Raw genomic sequence first — 25486 nt, 5'->3', positions numbered from 1 at the left:
GTGCAATCTCCTTCCTTTCTCATTTTTATCGCATTCTTCCTTTACCATTCCATACTTACTAGAACCACTTAATTCTGACTTAATGTCATATTATCCTAGATTCCCCCTTTTACGGGAGTACTATGGTTTAGAGCTACAATGATCCACCTATAGATGTTTCACCTCTTCATCTTTAGTGTCTTTTCACATTATCGATGACCCTTACTCGCCTTGCGGTAATCCTTCTATACCAAGGATAACAAAATTCCTTACTTACGAGGGTGACATTTAATATAACTGGAACATATAGTCCCTTAAGCTTAACCATTGCTTGCTTTAGGGAAACGTTTCCTGAATGACCATTCTCTGAATTTCTCATGAATCTTCTTCTGTTGCCTACTCTATTATCGCCAGAACGAAATCTGAAATTCTCATGATGTCGACTGATAACTAGGGATTCTAGTTCATTTTACACTCCTTTTTACTTGAATTTTAGATTAAAAATGTATACAAATAGTCCCAAAGGCTTACATGTTGTACTTGTTTGCAGGGTTTGATAAAAAAAATGACAATTAGTCAAAACTAGCTCAAAAAGGAGTGAAACATGCACAAGTACCAAGAACCAGTCAAGGCACTGCTGCAGCATAAAATCCATTGCAGCTACAAAAGACCCACCACGGCCGCATACCATTTAGTGCGGTCCGCGATGGACAAGCTCAAAGAAGGTGCAATTTTGGGGATTCAAGAAGTGCGGTCTACAGAGGATTTCTTGCGGCCGCAGTGGCCTCTTCGCGGCTGCAATCCATTTTATGTGGTCCGCGGAGAGGGGATTCAGAGAGTTGGTAGTTTGGAAGATTGGATGCCATTGCGATTCGCGATCCATTTTATGCAGATCGCAGTGAAGCCACCGCGCCCGCGGTACATTTTATACGGCCCGCGGTGGCCAGATTCAGAGAAAGACAATTCAATTCAAAAGGCCTCATTGCAGTCCGCAGTGCATTTTATGCGGACCGCAATACCTCTGTCAGGGGTATTTTTGTCTAGAAAATTCGGCCTAGTATAAATACTTTCTTTTCACATTTTAGGGTATCTTTTGTAATCTGTTAGACTCCAGAGCACGTGAACGGCGATTTTAGTTCCATTTTGAGTAATTTGTAGCTAGATTAACACTGAATCTTCATTATCTTAGATTGTAATCAAATCATATGGCTTATTCTTCATCTATTTCTATGTTTTCTTCCATTATTATGAGTATCTAGACTCATTAGCTAGGGTTGTGGTTCAACCCTAGTGTGGGTATTTGATGGGTTTTTTGATTTAAGGCTTAGGTGTTTATGGGTAGTTGATATTTGGACTGATTTGTGTTTTCCATGTTGAATTAGTGGTTGCAAACACTAATTTTAGCCTATTTGGCTTGGGATCTTCTTGAGAAAGAGAGCTCGAGTCTAGGAAAATCAGTCCAACAAGGAATTGGGGTGTAATAAAGAGATTGGTATCTCCAATTAAAAGGTTAAACCTAGAGAAAGTAATACCCGACTTGAGCCTATATTGCTTGTACAATTTTGACACTCAATTGGTCTTGAGAAAGTCAATTAGGTCAAATTCACTCAAGCTACCGAGAGGTATAGAGTGAGTAATTTCGTGCATTGGCTATATCGCAATCCCCAACATAAAATCTTTGCCTTAGGCTTTAGATCTTGTCAAGTATTCACCTAGGAGAAAGTCACTTCCCTAGTGCCTCTTTAATCATTTAGCAAACCCTACAAGCAATTATTCTTAGTTTAATTTGGTATCTCTTTAGTATAAAAGTAGAAGTAACAATCAATAATTACGATTGGAAGTGTAATTAAGAGCACTACGTATTTCTAGTTTAGATAGGAATCCAATTCCCAATTCTAGCTCCCTGTGGATTCGATCCCGACCATCTCGGGTAAAAGCTGCTTCGACCGCTCTTGCCACTTTGTAGTGGTGTAGGGTTGGACCCGAACACTTTTTGGTGCCGTTGCCCGAGAGCTAACGGTTTTGGCTATCTATCTAAATAGTTTTGTGCATTGTTTTTCTTTCCTTCTGTGTTACTAATTTGTGTGTGTCGCTAATTTAGGTACAAAATGGCAGCAAACAATGCACCTCTTGGAAATCTTCCGCCAGAGGAAGAGGTAGATGACAATATTGATTATGAGGTTCCTATAGTACCTCAAAGACAAAGGAGAGGCCGACAGGCCAATGATATTGTTCCAGACCCTCCCCTTCCACCTCCAAGAGTGGCTCCTCGGGTGCTTCCAAATGAAGGATATGCTAGTGCAATTGTCCCACCCCGGATCCGGGCGGGCAATTTTCAAATTACAAATGTGATGCTGACTTTGTTGGAGCAGCGAGGGTATTTCACGGGTGCTTCCCATCAGAATGCATATAAACATCTTCAGGGTTTTGTGGATACGTGTTGGGGAAGCAAGCAAACAAATGTGTTAGAGGATGCATTGCGGTTAAGATTATTCCCATTCTCACTTAGAGGGAAGGCTTTGGACTGGCTAGAGAGGCATCCCAACCATTCTATCACTACATGGGATGAGTTGGCCAATACGTTCATAGCCAAGTTCTTCTCATCAGGACATATGGCAGCATTGAGGGATGAAATCTTAGTTTTCAAACAGGAACCAAATGAACCCCTTCACGAAATCTGGGATCAATATAGAACTATGGTTAAAGAATGCCCCAACAATGATATGACTGAGGCAATGATTCAACATACATTTTATCGGTATATAAACACGACCAATCAGTGTGTGGTGAACCAGTTAGCAGGGGGTAATTTCATGAAGCTGCCTTATGCTGAGGCTTGTGACATTCTTGACGAGATGGATGGCACGTCCTCCGCTTGGTAAAGTAGAGCCAATGTGCCATAGCATGACCCCATAGTCATTCACTTGCACAAAGAGCTCCATGATCATGGGCAGGCAATAGCAGAGCTGACAACAACAATGAACCAGCTAGCAAAGGCACAATTACAACAAGTTCAAAATCTACGCCAAGTAAATGCTATGGAGGGTGTCAACATGTTAGTGAACAAAAGAAGGCAAAGAGGTCAACAGAACCAAGAGAGTTCGAATCAATATAACAATGATAGTGGGGGATTCCAAGATGATGGTTATGATGAGCAGAATGAAGAAGTACAATATGTGAACAATTATCAAGTCCAAAGGGGCAATTCTTCCAACTAACAACAATGGAGACCCCAAGGCAATTGGGGAAATCAACAACAAGAGAATAGTAATTAGGGGAACAACAACCAAAATTCCAATTGGGGCAACCAGAACAATAATCAGAACAATCAGGCTAATTGGAACGACAACAACAACAACTGGGGTGGAAACAACAATTAGGGTGGTTGGAACAATGGCAATCAAGGAAATCGGGGGCAGGGCTTTCAAATGCCCCCAATGTATCAACAACCTAACAATCCACCCCCATTTCCATTCCAAGGTCCTAGTTCTTCCAACAATGAAATGGGGAGAATCGAAATTATGTTTGAACAGATGATGAAAAAGAATGCTAACTTAGATGCCCAACTGGCTTCCCACAATACTTCAATCAGAAACTTGGAGGTTCAATTAGGCCATAATCTCACAATTCTTGAATACTCGACCTAATGGGGCTCTACCTAGTGATACGGTAGTCAATCTGAAGGGTGGGAACAATTTTGGGCATGTTATGGCGGTAACTACAAGAAGTGGATGAGGCAGTGATGTGAATGCCTCCAAACAAAAAGAAATTCTGAGTGATGAAGTTGAGTTGCAAGAAGATGAGATCCATTTGGTGGTTGAGAATGTGATTGATGAGAATGTAAATGAGGAAGTGAGGATTGATATCCAAGATGCCGAGGTGGAAACTCAGAATGACGTGAACCCGTCCAAGGAACACGTAATAGACATGTCGGAAATGGTTGTGCCTAAAGCCAAGGCTCCTTTGCCAAGGCCACCTCCACCTTATCTTCAAAGGCTCGTGAAGTAGAAAAATGAGAATCAGTTTAAGAAATTTATTGACATGATGAAGAGCTTATCCATTAATGTGCCTTTGGTGGAGGCTCTAAAACAAATGCCGGGTTATGCTAAATTCATGAAAGATTTGGTGACAAAGAAAAGATCCATGGATTGTGAGACTATCAAGATGACCCTCAAAGTTAGTGCAATAGTGCACTCAATGGCTCCGAAGTTAGAAGATCCCGGTGCTTTCACCATTCCTTGCACCTTTAGGAGTGTAGACTTTGCAAAAGCTCTATGTAATTTGGGGGCAAATATCAACTTGATGCCCTACTCAGTTTTCAAGACTTTGGGTATTGGGAAACCAAGGCCGACTTCCATGAGATTACAAATGGCAGATAGAACAATGAAGAGACCTTTGAGTATAATTGATGATGTTCTTGTCCGGGTGGACAAGTTTATCTTGTCGGCTAATTTTGTGATCTTGGATTGTGAGGTATATTATGAGGTTCCAATCATATTGGGAATAACTTTCCTTGCTACTGGGAAGACCTTAGTTGATATGGAAGCAGGGCAACTCACCTTCCGAGTGGGTGATGAGAAAGTGTTCTTTCATGTGTACAAGTCAATGAAGCAGCCAAAGAGTTCTTAAGTGTGCTCTTTTGTGGATCTTGTCACAACAGTGATAGTTGATGATACTAGTGTAATGATCAATGTGGAGGACCCTCTAGATGCGGTATTGTTGAATCTTTATGTAAATGAGGATGAAGGACGAGGGGAGTGTGTCAATTCTCTACATGGAATGAGGTCTTACTCTTATGAGCCTAGAAAACTCTCTTTGGATCTTGAGAATAGGAAGACTCCACCAACAAAGCCCTCAATCGAGGAACCTCCGGTGTTGGAGTTGAAGCCGTTGCCTCCACACCTCAGGTATGAATTCTTAGGCTCTAGTTCAACTTTGCCAATTATTCTTTCCTCTTGTCTTACTAACATGCAGGTTGATGCCATATTGGCGGTGCTCCAAAAGCGGAAGAAGGTAATTGGATGGACCTTAGCTGATATTCAGGGGATAAGCCCCGCCTTTTGTATGCACAAGATTATTCTTTAAGATGATGCAAAGCCCTCCTTGGAACATCAAAGGAGGTTGAACGAGGCAATGCAAGAAGTTGTGAAAAAGGAGGTGATCCATTAGTTGGATGCCGGGGTTATGTACCCCATCTCTGATAGCTCTTGGACTTTGCCAGTGCAATGTGTACTGAAGAAGGGTGGTATGACCGTGGTTACCAATGCACAAAATGAGTTGATTCCTACCAGGACTGTCACTGGGTGGAGGGTGTGCACAAACTACCCCAAGTTGAATAAAGTGACCCGCAAGGATCACTTCCCATTGCCTTTTCTTGATCAGATGCTAGACATACTTGCTGGGCATGTCTTCTACTGTTTCTTGGATGGGTATTCTGGGTACAAACAAATTTTGATTGCTCTAGAATATCAGGAGATGACCACCTTCACTTGTCCATATGGTACCTTTGCCTTTTCTAGGATGCGTTTGGGTTGTCTAATGCACCGACTACATTTCAGCGGTGTATGATGGCCTATTTTACCGACATGGTAGAGGACATTTTGGAGGTGTTTATGGACAACTTTAGTGTTGTGGCTGACTCGTTTGATGAATGTTTAAAAAATCTTGATCAGTGTTGGCCCGTTGTAAAGAAACCAATCTTGTGCTTAATTGGGAGAAATGACACTTCATGGTTGAGGAGGGCATAGTTTTTGGCCATAAAATTTCAAAGCATGGTATAGAGGTGGACAAAGAAAAAATTGAAGTGATTTCAAGGCTCCCTCTCCATACTTCTGTCAAGGGAGTTAGAAGTTTTCTTGGGCATGCGGGGTTCTATCAGAGATTCATCAAAGACTCTTTGAAGGTAGTGAATCCCTTGCGCAAGTTGTTGGAAAAAGATGTCAAGTTCGTATTCAATGAGGGATGTATGCAAGCCTTTGAACTTCTCAAGCATAAGTTGACCAACGCTCCTATTATTACCACACCCAATTGGAGCTTTTCTTTCGAGCTTATGTGTAATGCGAGTGATATTGCGGTTGGGGCGGTCTTGGGTCAAAGAGTGAACAAAATATTTCATCCAGTGTATTATGTGAGAAAGACAATGAATGATGCTCAAATGAACTACACGGTAACTGTAAAGAGCTTTTGGCTATTGTGTTCGCAATGGAGAAATTTTGGTCGTATCTCATGGGTTCCAAGGTCATAGTTCATACCGATCATGCCGCACTCTGGTACTTGATGACGAAGAAGGACTCTAAAGCTAGGCTGATGCGATGGTCTTGTTACTTTAAGAGTTTGATTTGGAGATTGTGGACTGGAAGGGTAGTGAAAACCAAGTGGTGGACCACTTGTCCTACTTGGAGGAGGAGGGGAGGCCTCGTGATGGCCTAAAGATTAATGATTCATTTCCCAATGAGCAACTCCTTTTTTGTCGGTGAATGGTATGCCATGGTTTGCGGACATTGCTAATTTCCTTGTGACTGGTATAATCATGTGTATGCTTTCTTCTAACCAAAGAAAGAAACTCAAATGGGATAGTTTGGACTTCTATTGGGATGAGCTGTACTTGTTCAAGATCTGCATGGATGGTGTGATCTGAAGGTGTGTCCCGGAGGAGGAGCAATTGAGTATCTTAGAGGCTTTCCATTCCTCTCCCTATGGTGTCCATCATGGAGGGGCGAGGACGACTTCAAAGGTTCTTAGTTGTGGGTTTTACTGTCCAACTTTGTACAAAGATACAAGTGAACTTCTGAAGTGATGCAACGAATGTCAAAGATTGGGTGGAATTTCGAAGAAAGATGAGATGCCTCTCAATACCATTCTTGAAGTTGATATTTTTGATGTGTGGGGCATTGATTTCATGGGCCCATTTGTTAGTTCGTGTGGGAACACATACATTCTAGTGGCAGTTGACTATGTTTCAAAATGAGTTGAGCAGTGGCTTTGCCCAACAATGAGGCCCGGAGTGTTGTTGCATTTCTTAAGAAGAGCATTTTTACTATGTTTGGCACTCCTTGAGCAATCATAACTGATGGGGGTCTCATTTTTGCAATAGAGCTTTTAACACTTTGCTTGCAAAGTATGGTGTCAATCACAAAGTTTCTACTCCTTATCATCCTCAGGCGAGTGGCCAAGTTGAAGTCTCAAACAGGAAAATCAAGAGTATATTGTCAAAAATGGTCAATGCAAATTGGACCGATTGGTCAAAGAAATTGGATGATGCTCTATGGGCTTATAGGATTGCTTACAAGACTCTGATTGGTATATCTCCATATCGGTTGGTGTTTGGGAAAGCTTGCCATCTACCGGTGGAGTTAGAGCACAAGGCCATGTGGGCTTTGAGGAAGCTGAATCTTGAATAGGATGTGGCAGCAAATCTTCGCGTGGAGTAGCTTAATTAACTTGATGAATTTCGATTCCATGCCTACTCCAGCTCGTCCTTCTACAAGGACAAGATGAAGTACCTTCATGATAAATATGCTCGTGGCAAGGAGTTCAAAGTGGGTGATTTGTTTCTTTTGTTCAATTCTCGGTTACGTCTGTTTCCGGGAAAGCTTAAGTCGAAATGGAGTGGACCTTTTGAAGTGGAGTTTGTGACTCCGTTTGGTGAACTTGACTTGAAAAACAAATGGGGAGGTCTTTAGAGTTAATGGGCACAGAGTCAAGCACTACCTTGGGAAGATTGATGACAGCCACGGGGTGGCACTGATCCATCTAAAGTGATTTGATGGTAACTTGCGTTGTGCCGCGACGTTAAATCAGGCGCTTCTTGGGAGGCAACCCATGTGTCTTTCTTTGATTTTCTTTTTAGTATAGGATTTGCTTTTGGTCTAACTGGTTGTGAGATGTGTGTAGGATTGATTTGATGCAGTGCAGGACTAAACTAGAAAAATGATGCACTCTCTGAAGTTTGGACTGCTGTCGCAATGCATTTTTCGCGGCCGCAATGGCCTTGTTGTGGGGACAAAATTTCTGAAGTTGTCACCGCGGCCGCATTACCTTTCTTGCGGTCCGTAGTGCCCTACCGCAGGCGCTGAGCATTTCTTGCAGTCCGCAGTGGTTGCCTCCCCAGTGCTTCATACTTTTGAGTACCGTGGACTGCAGTGCCATTTTATGCGGTCCGCGGTGGGTAGGTATAGTGGGTCCCAGGTCCTTCTTCTATAAATAGGACCTCAGGCCCTCATTTACCCTTTTCGCATTTTTGCTCTCTAAATAGTAAAAATCACTGTTCATCTTAGCCCTAAGCACAAATTTCACACATTGTCTCAATCATCTGTGTGCATCCCATCTCTAGTACTTTAAATTTTTCCTAATCTTTAATTTTGTTTTATTTTAGTTTAATTTGTTAGTCACTATTTCTTTTTCTTCCCGTTTTCTTTCAATTTTGTAGCGTATGTTTACTTAATGATGCTTAGATTAGGGTTAATTAGTGAAAAATAGTGATTGAACACCTAGGGGATTGATAATATGTGAAATTTAGGCTAAAAATGTGAAGAAAATTGAAACCCTAAGTTGGTGTTGTTGGGTTAAGCTTACCGCGACCGCAATGGTTTTTCTACGGTCCGTGGTGTCTCTTTGCGGTTCGCAATGCCATTTTATGTGGACCGCAGTGGTGAAACTTCAGAGAGGTGAATGTTGAGGATTGCAGCCGCAGTCGATATTTCGCGGTGTATGATGCCTTACCGCGGTCACAGACCATTTCTTGCGGTCCGTGGTGCCCCTAATCAAAGAGTGGGTATTCTGGCCCCCACCTCAATCGGACCGCGGTGCCATTTTGTGCAGTCTGCAGTCTGCAATTTTTTTCTTCACCGATTCTTTTGATACTGTGATACTAACAAGCTTCAACTGAAATTCACTTGCAGAAAATGGTTAAATGGGTGGTGGAAAACAAAAGGGAAAGGAGAGTCCTCCCAGGGTAGGGGACTAGGTATGATCAGATTGACCCCCCAAGTCCGCTAAGCAATTACGGATACCAGAAAATCAATAAAGGATGATGACATAGCTGCTTCCTAGTCGGGAAGTGAGTATTTGCCCTTTTGGGAGGCATCCGACTCCGAATCGGTGCCAGAGTATGTTCCTGACTGGCCGGAGAGGCACAGATTGAGAGATACGCTTCCAAGCACTCCTACTGCTCAAGCTTCAGTTCCAATTTCTTCTAAGTCGTTTGAGGGTCAGCTAAGGGCAGTGACAGTGCAATATCTACTTCTCCTACTAGTTCGTCACCTGGAGAGGATCCTATCGACGATGAGGTTCCGGATGAAAAGGGAGGGGGTGTGCCACAACCTGGGGGTGTGGTGAGAGCTAGAAACTCCGAGGTATGGAAAACAAGATTCGTCAGTGAGATTGCTTACCATAAATTCCGAGAGTGGTGGCCCGAGAGGAAGTTGATACTTGAATGGAGATTCATTGACAAAGATCTTCTGCCTCAAAATCCTAATGTGCAGAGGCAATTCAGGGAGAGAACAACCTAGGATTACTTATAGGCAATGTTGAGGAGGCAAATGAGCACCTAGTCAAGGAGTTCTATGCTAATGTTGCCCACATAAAAAAGGGCACGAAAGTGACTAAGGTGCGGAACTTGACAGTAAAGTTTGATGGCAAGACAATAAATGACTACCTGGGCTTTCCAGAGGAGGATGAAACATTATACTTAGAAAAGGTAGCATTGGGTGAGGATGCACATCCATGGGTAGTAGAATACTTGGCACTCCCAGGCACCACCCCAGCATCGTTGACAACCGAAGTCCAAATTTTGAGGAGAACCCTGAACTTCGAGGCAAAAGGGTGGGAGGCCTTTGTTTGTAGCAAGATAGACCCCACCACTCATGAGAACGCTTTTCCTATCTCCCGGGCTATATTGGTGGTTTCTATCATGGAGGGGTACCCGATCAACATCGGGAATGTTATATCCAGGGTGATTACAAGGGTGGTGAATGAAGGTGATAGATCCTACCCCTTCCCAAATTTCCTGACCATGTACTTTGAGGATCAAGGAAGTTTGATGTGAAAGTGAAACCCAAGGCACCTTTCTCCTAGTACAGTCTCAAGGGGGATGACAACCCCAAAGATCCTAAAGGTAAAGCCGTTGCTTATATTGGCCAGTCCGAAAAGCCAGTAGTAGTAGTAGCTTCTTCTCAGCCTCCCTCAGCTATACCAGACATTGCCCCAGGACCCTCTACTTCCACAGTTCTAGATATTCCCTCATCCACGGCCTACCCTTTGACTGCCTACTGTTTGAGCCAAACCCTTGCCAGTATCAACAACTGAATATAGACACCTATTTCTAAGCTGTCTATGCTTTCTAGCTCGGTGGCAGCCCAGTCCTTACCTCCACAACCACAGATTCCAGCCTCAATGGAGGAGACTCTCAAGGAGCTTCTGGACAACCAGAAGAAACTCCTGGAGAACTAGAAGTTAATATTGGATGCTATGGGTACTCATGGAAAAGCACTGAAGGAGCTGGCAAAGGAAACAAAGAAGTTGAGAAAGACTCGAGCATCAAAGGAGTCTGTGAAGGAGTTGAGGGGCGAAATGGAGAAAATGAAGGCTGATCACTTGCTATTGGAGCTGTTATTGCATGACCCGGTTCCAGCAGCCAAGCTTGAGCTGGAGCAGGAGATGGAGAGGCCAACAAAGAGGAAGAGGGTGATCCTCCAAGCTGATGATGCAGTAATAGAGTTGGAGGACCCGCAAGGAGGTTCCTCTAGCCAGCCTCAGGCCTAGAGCAGCCTCAGGTCCTAGTGTAGACACAAGATACCGGGATCTAGTCATAAGTTCCCGAGCAGTCACAGGACCCAGGGACCCAGGCTCGTGATCCCATGCAGACAGACGACCAATAGGGAGTTTCTCAATACTCTCTATCTTTTATTGATCTTATTTTGGTTAGTTAGCATTAAGGATAATGCTAGCTTTCATTTGAAGGGGTAGCCCTATTTTGATGACATTGGGTTGTAAATATGATACTACTTTCTTTTTATTATGCTTTCTTTTACTTTTGGTATGTATATAATTTTACTAATTTATTGCACTTTTCGTACTTTGAAACCTTGGTCTGTATATAAAGTTACTTTTTGATGTATATATTCATTCCCCCTTATGTATATTTATCTAAATCCCCTTTTGTACATATTCATTTTACTTTCCGTATTTTCTTTCATAGCTTCTTACTTCATTTTCGTAGCTTCTTGTTTTAAGTTTTCGTGCAATAAGCCTTTGGTTTTCTTAATGCCATGGTTCTTTTCAAAGGTAGAATTTGTGTGAACCGAGTGGCTCTTCCCGATGATGAATGGCATGACAACCTTCTTAAGGGTTTGAGTCTATTTTCTTTTTGTTTTTGGTGTAAATAGTAGCTAGTGAGTAATGGTGCCTAAAGCAAAGCTTCACTTGGGCCTAACACATTTGCATTTGATCTTATGGTCAAAAACAAATTGTTCTGTATAGGATGGTGAAAGTTGTGACCTTGAGACTCTTGTGTTGGACGATAATCATCAAGTGGTTTTTCAGGACCATTCGTGGGCCCCCGACTCTGTATCATTAGGAATCCTATAGCTTGTGTGTGAGAATTTGAATTGCAAGTCCAAGTCCCGTGCCATTAGTCTAGAACTTGCCCTGAATGTTTGTCGAGGCGAAATTCTAAGTGTAGTTTGACTTGAGAAGTGATTATAGGCTCTCCTTGATTCGAATGATATCTTGAAAACTTCCATAGCCTACCAATGACAATATCCCTAGTCAACCCTTTTGAGCTATAGACCTTTTTCTTTCAAAGACCATGATACAAGCTTTTACCCGTTCTAAAAAGACCCTCTCTTGGCACCCTATCTTTCCTTAGCACAAGGCAAAAGCATAAGTTTGGGGGGAGAGATGAGGAATGCAACAAAATGGTAAATGGTAAAAAATGAAGAAAAGGAAAGGCAATGAAAAAGAAAGAAAATAAAAAAAAAGTAAAAAAGAATGAACAATGTAGAAGAAATGAAGGGATTCAATAAAAGTAAAGAGATGAAAGGTGTGGAAAGTTTAGAAAGGAGAAGAAGGTTTGAAATGAATAAGAAAGAGTGACAATGTGTCTCTCTAACCCCTACGAAAGAAGTAAATGACTTAAAAAGTTAAGAGAATGTGTGCCAAAATGAAGAAATGAAGTGCTTAAAGGAAGATGGAACCTACTTAGACCAAATATTTCCTACCCTGAACCAAAAGCCTTCACTATATCTCCACAAAAGCCCTATATGATCTCGAGTTGAATGAAGCTTACATTAGTGGTGACTCACATAAGGGGCAAGCTTATGGTACTTAAAGCCGGACTTGTGACCTTTCTTTGAGAGAGATGAGTGTGTTTTCCACAATCCTCGCTCTGAATGCTTCAATCTAAAAGTGAGGTTTGCTTAAAGGAGAGTGAGGAGTATGAGTTTGGGTTCCACAATGACCAAAGTGGTAGAAAGAGTTTCCTTGCTCAGTTGAGTCAACTCTTGATGCTCTTGTGTCGCACTAAAACCATGGTGCTTGAAAGTTTGAATGTTGTTAATGATTCATTTGATTTGAGTACAATTGTTAGTCCTAATTAATGCTAGATGAGATCACTTTAGGTCAGCTGAATTTTCTTGGTTTTACTCTCAAGGAGGTGGGACTTATTTTAGTTGCTTGAGGACAAGCAAAACCTTAAGTTTGGGGGAGTTGATAACTAGAGATTCTAGTTCATTTTACACTTCTTTTTACTTGAGTATTAGATTAAAAATGTACACAAATAGTCCCAAAGGCATGTTGTACTTGTTTACAAGGTTTGATCAAAAAAATGACAAGTAGTTAAAACCAGCTCAAAAATGAGTGAAACATGCACAAGTACCAAGAACCAGTCAAGGCACTGCTGCAGCATAAAGTCCATTGCAGCCGCAAAAGACCCACCGCGGCTGCAGACCATTTAGTGCGGTCCGCGGTGGACAAGTTCAGAGAAGTTGCACTTTTGGGGCTTCAAGCAGTGCGGTCCGCGGAGGATTTCTTCGCGGCCGCAATCCATTTTATGCGGTCCGCGGAGAGGGGATTCAGAGAGTTGGTAGTTTGGAAGATTGGATGCCATTGCGGTCCGCGATCCATTTTATGCGGACCGCAGTGAAGCCACCGCGGACGCGGTGGCCAGATTCAGAGAATGACAATTCAAGCCAAAAAGTCTCATTGCGGTCCGAGGTGCATTTTATGCAGACCACAATACCTCCGTCAGGGATATTTTTGTCCAGAAAATTCGGCCTAGTATAAAACTTTTTTTCACATTTTTAGGATATCTTTTGTAATCTGTTAGACTCCAGAGCTCGTGAACGGCGGTTTTAGTTCCATTTTGAGTAATTTGTAGCTAGATTAGCACTGAATCTTCATTATCTTAGATTGTAATCAAATCATATGGGTTATTCTTCATCTATTTCTCTGTTTTCTTCCATTATTATAAGTAGCTAGACCCATTAGCTAGGGTTGTGGCTCAACCCTAGTATGGGTATTTGATGGTTCTTTTGATTTAAGGCTTAGGTGTTTATGGGTAGTTGATATTTGGACCGTGCTTTCCGTGTTAAATTAGTGGTTGCAAATACTAATTTATGCCTATCTGGCTTGGGCTCTTCTTGAGAAAGAGATCTTGAGTCTAGGAAAATCAATCTAACAAGAAATTGGGGTGTAATCAAGGGATTGATTGCCCTAATTAAAGGGTTAAACCTAGATAAAGTAATACCCGACTTGAGCCAATATTGCTTGCACAATTGACACCCAATTGGTTTTGAGAAAGTTAATTAGGGCAAAGTCACTCAAGCTACCGAGAGGTATAGAGTGAGTAATTCCATGCTTTGGCTATATCTCAATCCCCAACATAACATCTTTGCCTTAGGCTTTAGATTCCGTCAAGTATTCACCTAGGAGAAAATCACTTCCCCAGTGCCTCTTTAATCATTTAGAAAACCCTACAAGCAAACATTCTTAGTTTAATTTAGTATCTCTTTAGTATAAAAGTAGAAGTAACAATCAACAATTATGATTGGAAGTGTAATTAAGAGTACTACGCATTTCTAGTTTAGATAGGAATCCAATTCCCAATTCTAGCTCCCTGTGGATTCGATCCCGACCATCTCGGGTAAAAGCTGCTTCGACCCCTCTTGCCACTTTGTAGTGGTGTAGGGTTGGACCCGATCATAGATCATTATCAAATCACTCAATCCCTAATTCATGTTTAATTTATCTTGTTCACCCATTCATATTGATTTCTATTACTCTGGGGTCTAACTTTTGCTTCTGGTAATCGCGTTGGAGTCACGAACTTATTTCTCGAACTGAGAAAATGACTTTATGGCCTATAATCTTTTGTTATCTCAAGGCCTGGATCCTTTCATATTTTCCTTCACTTGACTATATACTCTGTAATACTGTCATTTTTTTCTACCGTTGTCATCTATGTATCACATCTTACTTATAATGCTTCCTTATCTCTCTTCTTATTTCCTTGCTAATATTTCTGCCTATCACTTTCTTTTGAAAATTTAAACAATGCATTCTTTTGCTTTTAGCTCCCCTTGCTTCATCCATTGGCTCTTCGGGTTGCCTAACATTCTCGCTCTACTAGGGACGGGAGACACACTAAGGTAATATATATCTCTTCCAGGCTTTAAGTGCCTATCTTTATAGTACTCATATCTATCTGTACTATTTTAAAGTGCACCATATGGGTGTCTCACAAGGAGATCTATTAGCACATTTGCAATATCCTTTGGAAATGTTAACTAACACAAACAATCTATCCACCATTTTGGGTCACTCTAACCCAGCCGGATCCTGATATCCATCCTTCTCTTAACTATTTCTATTAGCTCCCATAAGGCATAAATGAGATGGGTGTGACCAATTGTACATACCTATGTTATTGTTGAAGGTAACTCAAAAGGCTTATATTCCTCTGCCTGTATTGTAAATACTGATAATCTTCATTAACTGGGTGCCTCGTACCCTTTTTCACCTTGCTTCTTTTTACTTGTTGAAACTTGTATCTTCCTTCTGAATCTCTCATTGCTTTTTACCATATGGGTGGATAGATATTCATGCCTTAAGGCTCCTTATCAAGAAGTTTACTAACATGTTCTACTGAAAACGTCACATTTACTCATCATAAGCATGATGCAAAATCGAGTTCCTCTAATTCAACTCTTCCACAGCCACATTGAATCTCTTACCAACTATCTTTCTAGATGTAGGCATCATTGTATTATGAATAAGATAGAGTATAGGAAATTGAGTTCTTACAACTGAGCTCTACCACACAATCTAGAGTAGGAAAAAAGAGTGACAGTCCTAAAGGCCCTGTAGCCTCTTGCTTATAAGTGTGGTGCACAACAAACCCATAAAATAGACTCTACTAGACATGGCTTGTAGACTCCCTAGGTAGAGCTGCTCTGATACCACTTCTGTCATGATCCAAATCGATGGGCCGCGATGCGCACCCCGTGCCCTTACTCAACCGAGTACCAACGTAACATATCTTTCTTATGACATCAATATGGGTAGATGGGCTAGAAGGGATGTATGAGGTAACAAGAATAAAACATGAGATAACACTCGACATAAAATGACCCAATCTGATATACAGACTTATACATATGACGTACGAGCCTATAAGGCCAAAATAATCACTCATACACTGAACATAGACTGACAAAGCCATACAATCTTTCATATTTACGACAAATGTCTACAAGCCTGTAAGAGTACAAAAATGTCATAAGGCCCCAACAGGGCCCCGGCATACCAATCAATACATGTCTAAATCATACTAATCAAATAAGCAACTCCGAAGCAAATGAAGCATACCAACATATTTCGCTGAGCTGATAGCCTACTTGGGAGGACTCTCAATCTATCTATCGGGACCTGCGGGCATGAAACGCAGCATCCCCAAGAAAAATAGACGTCAGTACAAATAATGTATCGAGTATGTAAGGAATGAAAATCAGTAAACAATAGACATGAGAGAAACATGGAGTAAAAGACTCAACATGTATATTTGAATAGTTCTGTGAATCATTTAATATTATAATGTCATGCATATGCATATAAATGTCATATCATGCATGTGTATATGCGTTCATAACATCATCAAGCCTCTAAGAGCATCCCATTATATTATCTTGGTCACTGTGGGCAAATCATCAACGTATACCAGCTGATCAGGTTTGGTGCGTATATAATGCTGTAACTTTTCCCATATCCCATATACATATACATATACATGTATATGTGTATATAACACCAGCTGGTCATAGGTCAATGTACATGTATAAATGAATGCAATGCATGAGAAGTACGTCAATAAAATCTCTCAGAACGTCATAAGACCATTATGCCTCTGATTAATATCACGAAATAACCTTTATCAACTTATATATTTTTTGAGCCCATGCACAGATGATAGAATAATAGGATACATAGGGAATCAAGAACATAAGCATCTCTAGTATTTCTATGAGTAGAGTCATTTATGAAAGTTATGCATTTTCTCATTTCGTTTGTATCGTATGGATCATGCCAAAAGGAAAGAAGGTATCGCCTTAACATACCTGAGCCGATTCTCTTGACAATCCCTTTAACACATATCAATTGCGACAAAACGCGTAACGGCAAGATTGAAGTAGGGGAAAATTCGCATGATATTCTTGAGAAAGATTGCACCGTGCTTACTTAGAACTTGAAATTCACGTTGCACTTGTAGGGGTTGAGAATTCCATCTGTTCCAGCAAGCCTAAGTATTTCCTTCTTAAGTGATATATGACCATCTCTTATCTTTACAAGCATAGTAAGCAATAGAATAAATTACTAACAAACCTTCAAACTAATAAGAAGTTTAAAAGGTAATGAAGTAGTCATATGACCCTTGCTAACATTACCACTCTCCAAATTTGCCATCTTGTATGTGACTTTAAGAGTCACCATTCCTTAATGCAAGGCTGCCACGTTAAATTTTATCAATTCCCAATAATTAACCACCAATCATCTTAATTACTTATAATACTACTCACTTTTGACACACCTTATACATCTTACTATCATGGTCATGTGGTACCTTGTATGACACTAGTCCATGAATACAAGGTATTATAGCTTGGACCGTATTTTATCCCCCAAATTGCCAAACTTCGATGGAACTCATTTTGCTCAATTCCCTTACCCTCTCACCTTCACGAGTTAACTTATCACTTGTTTGAAATAGCGTAATGCTTATAATCTCAAGACAATCTCATCCCCGAATTTATGTCGATTAACTTACGATGAAACATTAACATATGAAAATGCAGGATATAATATCTTATTTCTGAGCTTCCATCAATTTACTTATGGTGTACTTTCACATACAAAAACTTAGGGTGTAACACTTAGCATAAAGCTTCTCCTCCCTGAATCGCTACAACACAATCCTCAAATATTGGGCATGCTCCTCCTGGCGATGAGAGTACACCAGGATATCGTCAATGAACACTATAACGAATAAGTCGAGATAAGGTATAAACACACTTTTCATCAGATGCATGAATGCTACTAGGGCATTTTTCAGCCCAAAAGACATTACAAAGAACTCATAATAACCATAACGGGTCCTGAATATTGTCTTTAGAATATCCGAGTCCCGAATTTTCAACTGGTGATACCTAGACCTCAAATCAATCTTGGAGAACACCCTTGCTCCCTTAAGCTGGTCAAACAGATCATCAATATGCGGCAAAGGATACTTTTTCTTGATTGTGACTTTGTTCAACTATATTTAATCAATGCATGTTCTCATAGTACCATCTTTCTTCTTCATAAACAACATCGGTGCGTCCCAAGGTCACACACTAAGTCTAATAAACCCCTTATCAATGAGTTCCTAAAGTTTCTCCTTCAATTCCTTCAACTCAGCTGGTGCCATACGATATGCTGGAATAGAAATGGGCTGAGTGTCCAACACCAAGTCAATACTAAAGTCAATATCCTTGTCGAGCGGCATGCCTGACAAGTCTGTAGGAAATACGTTCGAAAACTCACCCTCCACCCGAAAGAATCAATAGTGGGAGTATCAGCACTAACATCCCTCACAAAGGCCAAATAAGATAAATAACCCTTCCCAACCATCCACTGGGCCTTCAAAAATGAAATCACTATACTAGGAACATAGTCTAGAGAACCTCTCTACTCAATCCTCGGCGACCCCGGCATAGCCAATACCACGGTCTTAGCGTGACAATCTAGAACAACATGACATGGATACAACTAATCCATACCCAAGATCACGTCGAAATCAACCATACTAAGCAAAAGAGATCAACTCTAGTCTCCAGACTCCTAATAGTCACTACACAAAACCGATATACACGGTCCACAATAATAGTATCACCCATGGGCGTAAAGACATAAACATATAAAACTAAGGACTCACGGGGCATATCCGGATAATGAGCAAAATATGACGATACATACGAACAAGTTGAACCAGGTCAAATAATACAGAGGCATCCCTGTGGCATACTGAGACAATACCTATGATCACTTCATCTGAAGCAATAATATCTGGTCTGGAAGGAATATGATAGAATCGGGCCTGACCTTTACCTGATCGGCCTCTTCCTCTAGGACGACCCCTAGCTGACTGAGCTCCACCCCGAGCTGGCTGGGCGAGTGGTGAAGTAACGGGTGCTGAAGTCGTAGACTGACTCCTCTGCTGAGTTGGACCTCCTAAAAGGTGGGGACAATGCCTCTTTATGTGACTCATATCTCCACACTCAAAACAACCCCTCCCTGCAAATGGTGGTGGGGACTGAAGGGAGTCTCGAGCACCAAAATACCCACTAGAAGAACCCGGTGCCGATGAACACTGAGCTGAAGGTGCATGGGATGAAATCTGAGTTGGAAGGGCATTGAGAGATGACTGGCCCTGATGAGTGTTGTATGAACCAGGTCTGGATGATGCACTGGACGAGCTGTCTGAGTATGCCTATAAGGACGACCCCTGTCGTGGTGGAACTGACTCCCAGAAGGAACACCATTGAAACCACCCGGTCTACCTTTCCTAACTGCAGACCATTTCAATCTGCCGAGCAATGTCGATTACCTCATTAAAAGTAGCACCAGATACCCTCTCTCAAGTTATAAGCAACAACAGCCGATATGTGAGGTCATCAATGAACCTCTTAATCCTCTCCCTATCAGTGGGAACCAACTAAACTACGTGATGAGCCAACTCAGAAAACCCTATCTCGTACTGTATCACAGACATGCCATCCTGACGTAACTGCTCAAATTGTCTACGCAGCTCCTCTCTACGAGATTGTGGCACGAACTTCTCCAATAAGAGAGCGGAGAACTCCTTCCATGTAAGTGGTGCTGTACCGACCGGCTTGTGCCTCTTATAAGCCTCCCACCAACTGAAAGCATCCCTATTAAACTAAAAAGTAGTGAACAATACCCCACTGGTCTCTAAAATATCGGTTGTACGAAGAATCTGCTCAGATCTGTCCAAGAAGCCTTGTGCATCCTCCGGCTCTGCCGCACTGAAAGATAGAGGCCCGAGCCTCCCAAACCTCTCTAGTCTCGTCTGCTCATCCTCAAGCATAGCAAGAACCACATGGGCCTAAGCAGTTGTAACCAGCTGGGCCGGTAGTGCCCGTAGTGTCTGGAGTCCCTACATCACCTGCTTTGGTGTACGGGAGGCGGGAGTTTGTGTACCTCCTCCAACCTTAGAAGTGGCTGCTACGGCCGGAACAGAGATTGTCTGAGCAAGACTGGTGCACACGGTCAGAATTTGAGCTAAGGCCTCCTGAAGGCTTGGAATCATAATAGGCATAGCTGGTGCCTGAGCTGGACCCACTGGCTCATCCGCAACTGGAACCTGCTCCGAAACTGGGGCGACTGGTGGGTCTGTAGGTTCCGCCCTAGATGTTGTACGAGCTGCACCTCTGCCCCTAATGCGGCCTCTACCACTACCTTAGTCTCTTACATCCCTAGCAGGTGGTACTGTTGGCTGTTCATCATGTCCGATAGTGTCGTCCTCACGATCTGTGAGAGAATAGAATAACATAAATTCAGTTACCGGAATCAACAAATCTGCACAACAAGAATACAAGAATGTGAAGTTTCCTAAAGGTTCGACAACTTCTCGAAGATAAGTACAAACGTCTCGGTACTGATCCGCAAGACTCTACTAAACTTGCTCATGACTCATAAAACTTATACAACCTAGGCTCTAATACCAACTTGTCATGACCCAAAATCAACCGTCGCGATGACGTCTATCGTGGAACTAGGAAAGTCTACTACTCAACCAGTTCAAACAAAAAAAGGTTTGAAAATTATATGGAAGCAGTTAATATTTAAGAAAGCCTTATAAAAATAGAAATAAATCCGCAACGGGATACTAGTCTCTCCCAAAACCAGGGTGTCACCGAGTACATGAGCATCTATACCGGGATACAATCTACTATAATGTCTAAGGAATAAGAAGTGAAATACAAATAAAGATAATGAAGGAGCGTCAAGGCCTGCAAATGCCATGCAACTACCTTGATAGTCTTTGAGATCTCGACTCCTCACTCAGCAACCGCAGTGATCTGAAGCACCTGGATCTGCACACGAGGTGCAGGGTGTAGCCTGAGTACAACCAACTCAATAAGTAACAAATCTAAACTTTGGACTGAGAGTAGTGACGAACTCAACCGGTACAGTTCAATATAGAAATAATAGTGCAGAAACATAGATATGTTTTCAAGTTCGATAGATATCTCAAAACAGAAAAATGGATCGAATATGAATGATATGAAGAATATAACTCCTCTACTTCTATATGCCAATGCATATACTATATGTGACACAACATGCTGACAGTCTCATGTGCTCACAAATCTCAAATGCTAAATCACTCAGTACTGTATATGGCTCATACGGGCCAGGAAAGTTCCATCCCGGAATATATACATCACTGATCATCAGTCACCCAGTACTTAGTAGGGGTAATTCAGCCCGTGGAGAAGATCATTCTCCATGTATATATTGCTTCAGACAAGATCCATGTCCAGGGAAGATCCATCCCTTAATAAAATCAACCGCGCTCACTAGGGGAGTATGCAGACTCCGGAGGGGCTCCTTCAGCCCAAACGCTATTATAAATCAGTATAACTACTGCGGCGTGCAGCCCGATCTCGCAAATATCTCTCATAATCAGGCCCTTAGCCTCACTCAGTCATCAATCTCTCAAGTCTATCTCTCACGGGTTCACAATGTCATAAAACTAGCCCGAACACAATGATGTGATGTATCAATAAATAATAATAGAGACTAAGATATGATATGAAATGAATGAATATGACTGAGTACGAAATATCAATGAAATCAATAAGACAACATCAAGAAACGACCACTATGGATCCCAACAGTACCGACATAGAGCCTAAACATGATACCTAGCATGATTGACAACTCAATTACTTTATCACATGATGAAAATACGGATATCAACAAGATAGAACTGCTATACAATGCCATAGAATCGACCAAGTCACAATTCTCACGGTGCACGCCCGCACACTCGTCACTTGGCATGTGCGTCACCTCAATACCAATCACATAACACATAATTCGGGGTTTCGAACCCTCAGAACCAAGTTTAGAAGTGTTACTTACCTCAATCCGGGCAAAATTCTACTCCAACACGCCTTTGTCTCGCAAATCGGCCTCCAAACGACCCGAATCTAGCCACAAGCGGTATAAACAATCAATATGAGCTAAAGGAATCAATTCTACAAGAAATTACGAAGCTAAAACTCAAAAATCTAAAATTAGCTTCAAACAACCTCCGGGCCCACGTCTCAAAATCGGACAAAAATCATAAAATTCGAAAGCTATTCACCCACGAGTCTAACCATCCCAAATTTACTAAAATCCGATAATAAAATCCCACTCATATCCCCCAAAATCAACTCTCCAAATCCCTAGCCTCAAATCCCCCAAATTTCACCTCAAAAACATACCAACTAGGTGAGAAAATCAATGGGGAAACAAGATTATTGAATATGTTTAACCACAAGTGACTTACCTCATGAATCCCTTCGAAATCGCTTTAAAAAATCGCCCAGTTCTGAGTTTGCAAAATCAAGAAATGATAGAACCTTCGGAACCTAACATTTATATTTTGCCCAGGCTTTTCGCACCTACGACCACTTATTCGCACCTGTGGAACCGCTTCTGTGGTTAAATCTCCACTTATGTGGAATTCAATAACTCAGCTGCCTCCAGTCCTGCGAGCCTTGGACCGCATCTGCGCAATCGCAGGTGCGGAACAGTCTATCGCACCTGCGCACAGACCCGCATTTGCGCCCATCGTCCCGCTTCTGCGACCACTCAAGTGTGGGAGAATCTTCGCACCTGCGACCTCTGCTCATCTCTTCCTTGCCCACTTCTGCGGTCTCACACGTGCGGTACCCACTCCGCAGGTGCGATTACACCAACAATCCTCAAACTTCAGCAGCTCTTCAACTTCAAACATGGATCCGTTAACCTCCCGAAATTAACCCTAGGCCCCCGAGACCTCAATCAAACATACCAACAAGTCCCATAACCTCATACGAACTTAGTCGAACCCTAAAATCACCTCAAATAGCATAAAAAATACAACCGCGCCCCAATTCAAGCCTAATGAACTTTGAAATTTTCAAATTCTACAAACGACGCCGAAACCTATCAAATCACGTCCGATTGACCTCAAATTTTACACACAAGTCACAAATGACACCACAATCCTATTTCAACTTTCGGAAATCCAATCCGACCCCGATATCAAAAGTCCACCCCTAGTCAAAATTTTCAAATTTTCAACTTTCGCCATTTCAAGCATAATTATACTACGGACCTCCAAATCACAATCGGGACATGCTCCTAAATCCAAAATCACCCAACGGAGCTAACAAAACCATCAAAATTCAAATACGGGGTCGTTTACACATAAGTCGATATCCGGTCAACTCTTCCAACTTAAGCTTTCAATTATGAGACTAAGTGTCTCAATTCACTCCGAATCTCTCGGGACCCGAACCAACTAACCCAGTAAGTCATATAACAACTGTAAAGCACAAAAGGAGCAGTAAATAGGGGAATGGGGCTACAATACTTAAAACGACCGGTCGGGTCGTTATAGTTGGATGATTTTGAAAACACCGATCCTCCACCACCTGTGAAAATATCCACTTGTGGATTTAAAATCATTTGAACCAGCGATCTAATTTGCATCACTGTATTCTTCTATTAATGCAGGATACTTATTATAGTGCAAACTATAATTTTGAGTATATTTCAAATATCTTAAGGCTTGTTTCGTTGTCATGATACTTTCTTATGTCGTAGACTAATATGTTTTGACTTTTTATTGCATATCAGATTATTGACTACACTTAGCGTAGTTATATTATATTATAACAACAACTGAAATAGGTGACATCTGTGGCCATAACTTTTCAATATTTAACACCTTTCACAGCCATTCTGCTTTTTACTCGCATTTGTATGCTATTTATTCAAATTCCACAATAGAACACAAAAATATAATACCTTCGTTCATGCAGTAAATCCAACACTATGAATTTTTATCGGTTGATTCACATCCGTTCATGAATCGAGTATCCATTCACGATAAAGTTTAACATATGGCCTATGTGACCTTAGCACTGTTAAGAGTTTCCTTATTGCCCCGTGAATCAAGTATCCATTCACAGCTTTCACGACAAGCTTACTTATAATGTTTAGGGTTGGTTTAATTTTAAGCTTGGGTACGTGGCAAATTCTATTTCGATGAGAGATTAATATATTTTTAATAGTTGACTGAGTCAATAAAAGCATATTTAGCCCCCTTGGTAATGGTCACTTGGTAACGGTAGGAGTACATTTAACCCCAATATTAATGGAAGGCAAAATCGCTCCATTTCTCGTAGTTTAAGGACAATCTTGGTTTTCCTTTTTTTTTTTTTTTGACATCATGTTATATTCTTTCAGTTATTAATTTTCATTATCACTCATTAACAACGAATTGAGCTCCGAAGTAGTTTTAATCAATACTAATTTCGCATGTCTATATTAGCTAGTTTTACTATGATGTGATCAAATGCATGGTAATTGTGTCAATGTTAACTAGCAGTTAAAGTGACATTTTCAAATCATGTATTAATTAGTAATAGCATTAATTCCGTCTGTGACTTATTTTTCCTTTGATAAAGCCCCGAAGCTAAATTTTCTTATCTTTTTCCCCCCTTCTTTGGTTACCTGGGTTTTGAAGCCTTAAATTCAATTCTCAGAGATAAAGAAGAAATTCATACTGAGTCGGCAATTCTTAGAGAAGTTTTAAATGTGAACGAAGAAATTCAAACAAAGATTAATTTATTATGCATATAATATTCCTAAATGGGAGATAAAGAAAAGTCTAAATTCAGTAGGAGAAATTTACGTCCAACACATTCGCATATTCGCATTTATGGATTTTCATCATTCCCACTTAAGGAATTTTAGTACCTCGGCAAGACTTAGTTATTTTCCTTAAGCACCACAATGTGGTTCTCAAATAAAATTCTTTCTGAAATCTGTACGAGAAAATGACACTGTATAACCGTTCACAAAATAATAGCCAAAAAATATATTTTCTTTTGTCTATATATACATTCTGTATGTTATATACAAAAAGTATATAATTTTTATGCACTTTTTTGGCTTTCGAATGTAAATAGTATCTGGCGTGGGCTGAAAGTGAAAAAAGCCCTAATTTTATCAAGTTTTAGCTTATAATTTGTGGCTGAACACAATTAAAAAAATATAGAACCTATTCCGTATTATGAAGGTGACAAACAGAAGACAATGACCGAATAGAATTTTCAATTACATTGAATGTTTTAATTGAAAAACTATCTAAAATGAAGAGGGTTAAAAATTACATATATTATGTTTCCTAGGTTATAAAACTAGGGTTACTAGCTATAGACAGTTATATAATTTGTTTTTTCACGTATCATTTAACTCGATTGCGTGAAATAAAAGATACACACTGTCAGTTGGTTACGTTATTAAATGTTGATTATCCATTCTACATACACGTGACGAGGTTCGTTCTCTTATTGGCCTACTTTTGGAAACAGTTCGAAGCGTTCTTAATTGAGAAGCCACTCGCCAAAGGGTTTATTTCTTGCGTATGGTTAACGGCATTCCTTATTTAAATTAAACAGCGAGTTATTGCCTAGAGCAATGAATTAAACTTTTCACAATCAGATATCCATTTACGTTAAAAGTCTTAACGTTATATTTTGTTGCTACTAGTTTTACTACGTAGCTTCAATCTTTTAAGTTGGCTACTCTAAAAAGTCTTAAGGCTTCACTATATATATTTTTCCATTATAAATACAACAAGGTAGAGAAAACTGGAAGGGAGAAAAGGAGAAAACTTGGCTAAAAACTT

General features: G+C 40.9%; 2 protein-coding genes across 2 annotated transcripts; both read left to right on the top strand.

The window, feature by feature from the left end:
• Positions 1 to 4176: 4176 nt before the first annotated feature.
• Positions 4177 to 4608, top strand: LOC138890066 (uncharacterized). The gene has a single exon (XM_070173416.1). It carries the CDS (start codon positions 4177 to 4179, stop codon positions 4606 to 4608), a length of 432 nt encoding a protein of 143 aa, XP_070029517.1.
• A 555-nt stretch (positions 4609 to 5163) lies between these two features.
• On the top strand, positions 5164 to 6775 carry LOC138890065 (uncharacterized). The gene is made up of 2 exons (XM_070173415.1): positions 5164 to 5408; positions 6619 to 6775. Exons 1-2 carry the CDS (start codon positions 5164 to 5166, stop codon positions 6773 to 6775), a joined length of 402 nt encoding a protein of 133 aa, XP_070029516.1.
• The last annotated feature ends 18711 nt before the right edge of the window (positions 6776 to 25486 follow it).

The sequence above is a fragment of the Nicotiana sylvestris genome, chromosome 4 (genome assembly GCF_000393655.2).
Source record: "Nicotiana sylvestris chromosome 4, ASM39365v2, whole genome shotgun sequence".
Classification (NCBI taxonomy): Eukaryota; Viridiplantae; Streptophyta; class Magnoliopsida; order Solanales; family Solanaceae; genus Nicotiana; species Nicotiana sylvestris.
Note: the sequence above shows the minus strand (reverse complement) of the source record. Positions and strands in the feature narration are given on the sequence as shown.

Coding starts and splice junctions, on each gene's coding strand:
- LOC138890066 (XM_070173416.1), top strand. CDS start 4,177: ATGGCTCCGAAGTTAGAAGATCCCGGTGCTTTCACCATTCCTTGCACC.
- LOC138890065 (XM_070173415.1), top strand. CDS start 5,164: ATGTACCCCATCTCTGATAGCTCTTGGACTTTGCCAGTGCAATGTGTA. Junction 5,409..6,618: donor TTCTACTGTTTCTTGGATGG/GTATTCTGGGTA, acceptor TGTGATCTGAAG/GTGTGTCCCGGAGGAGGAGC.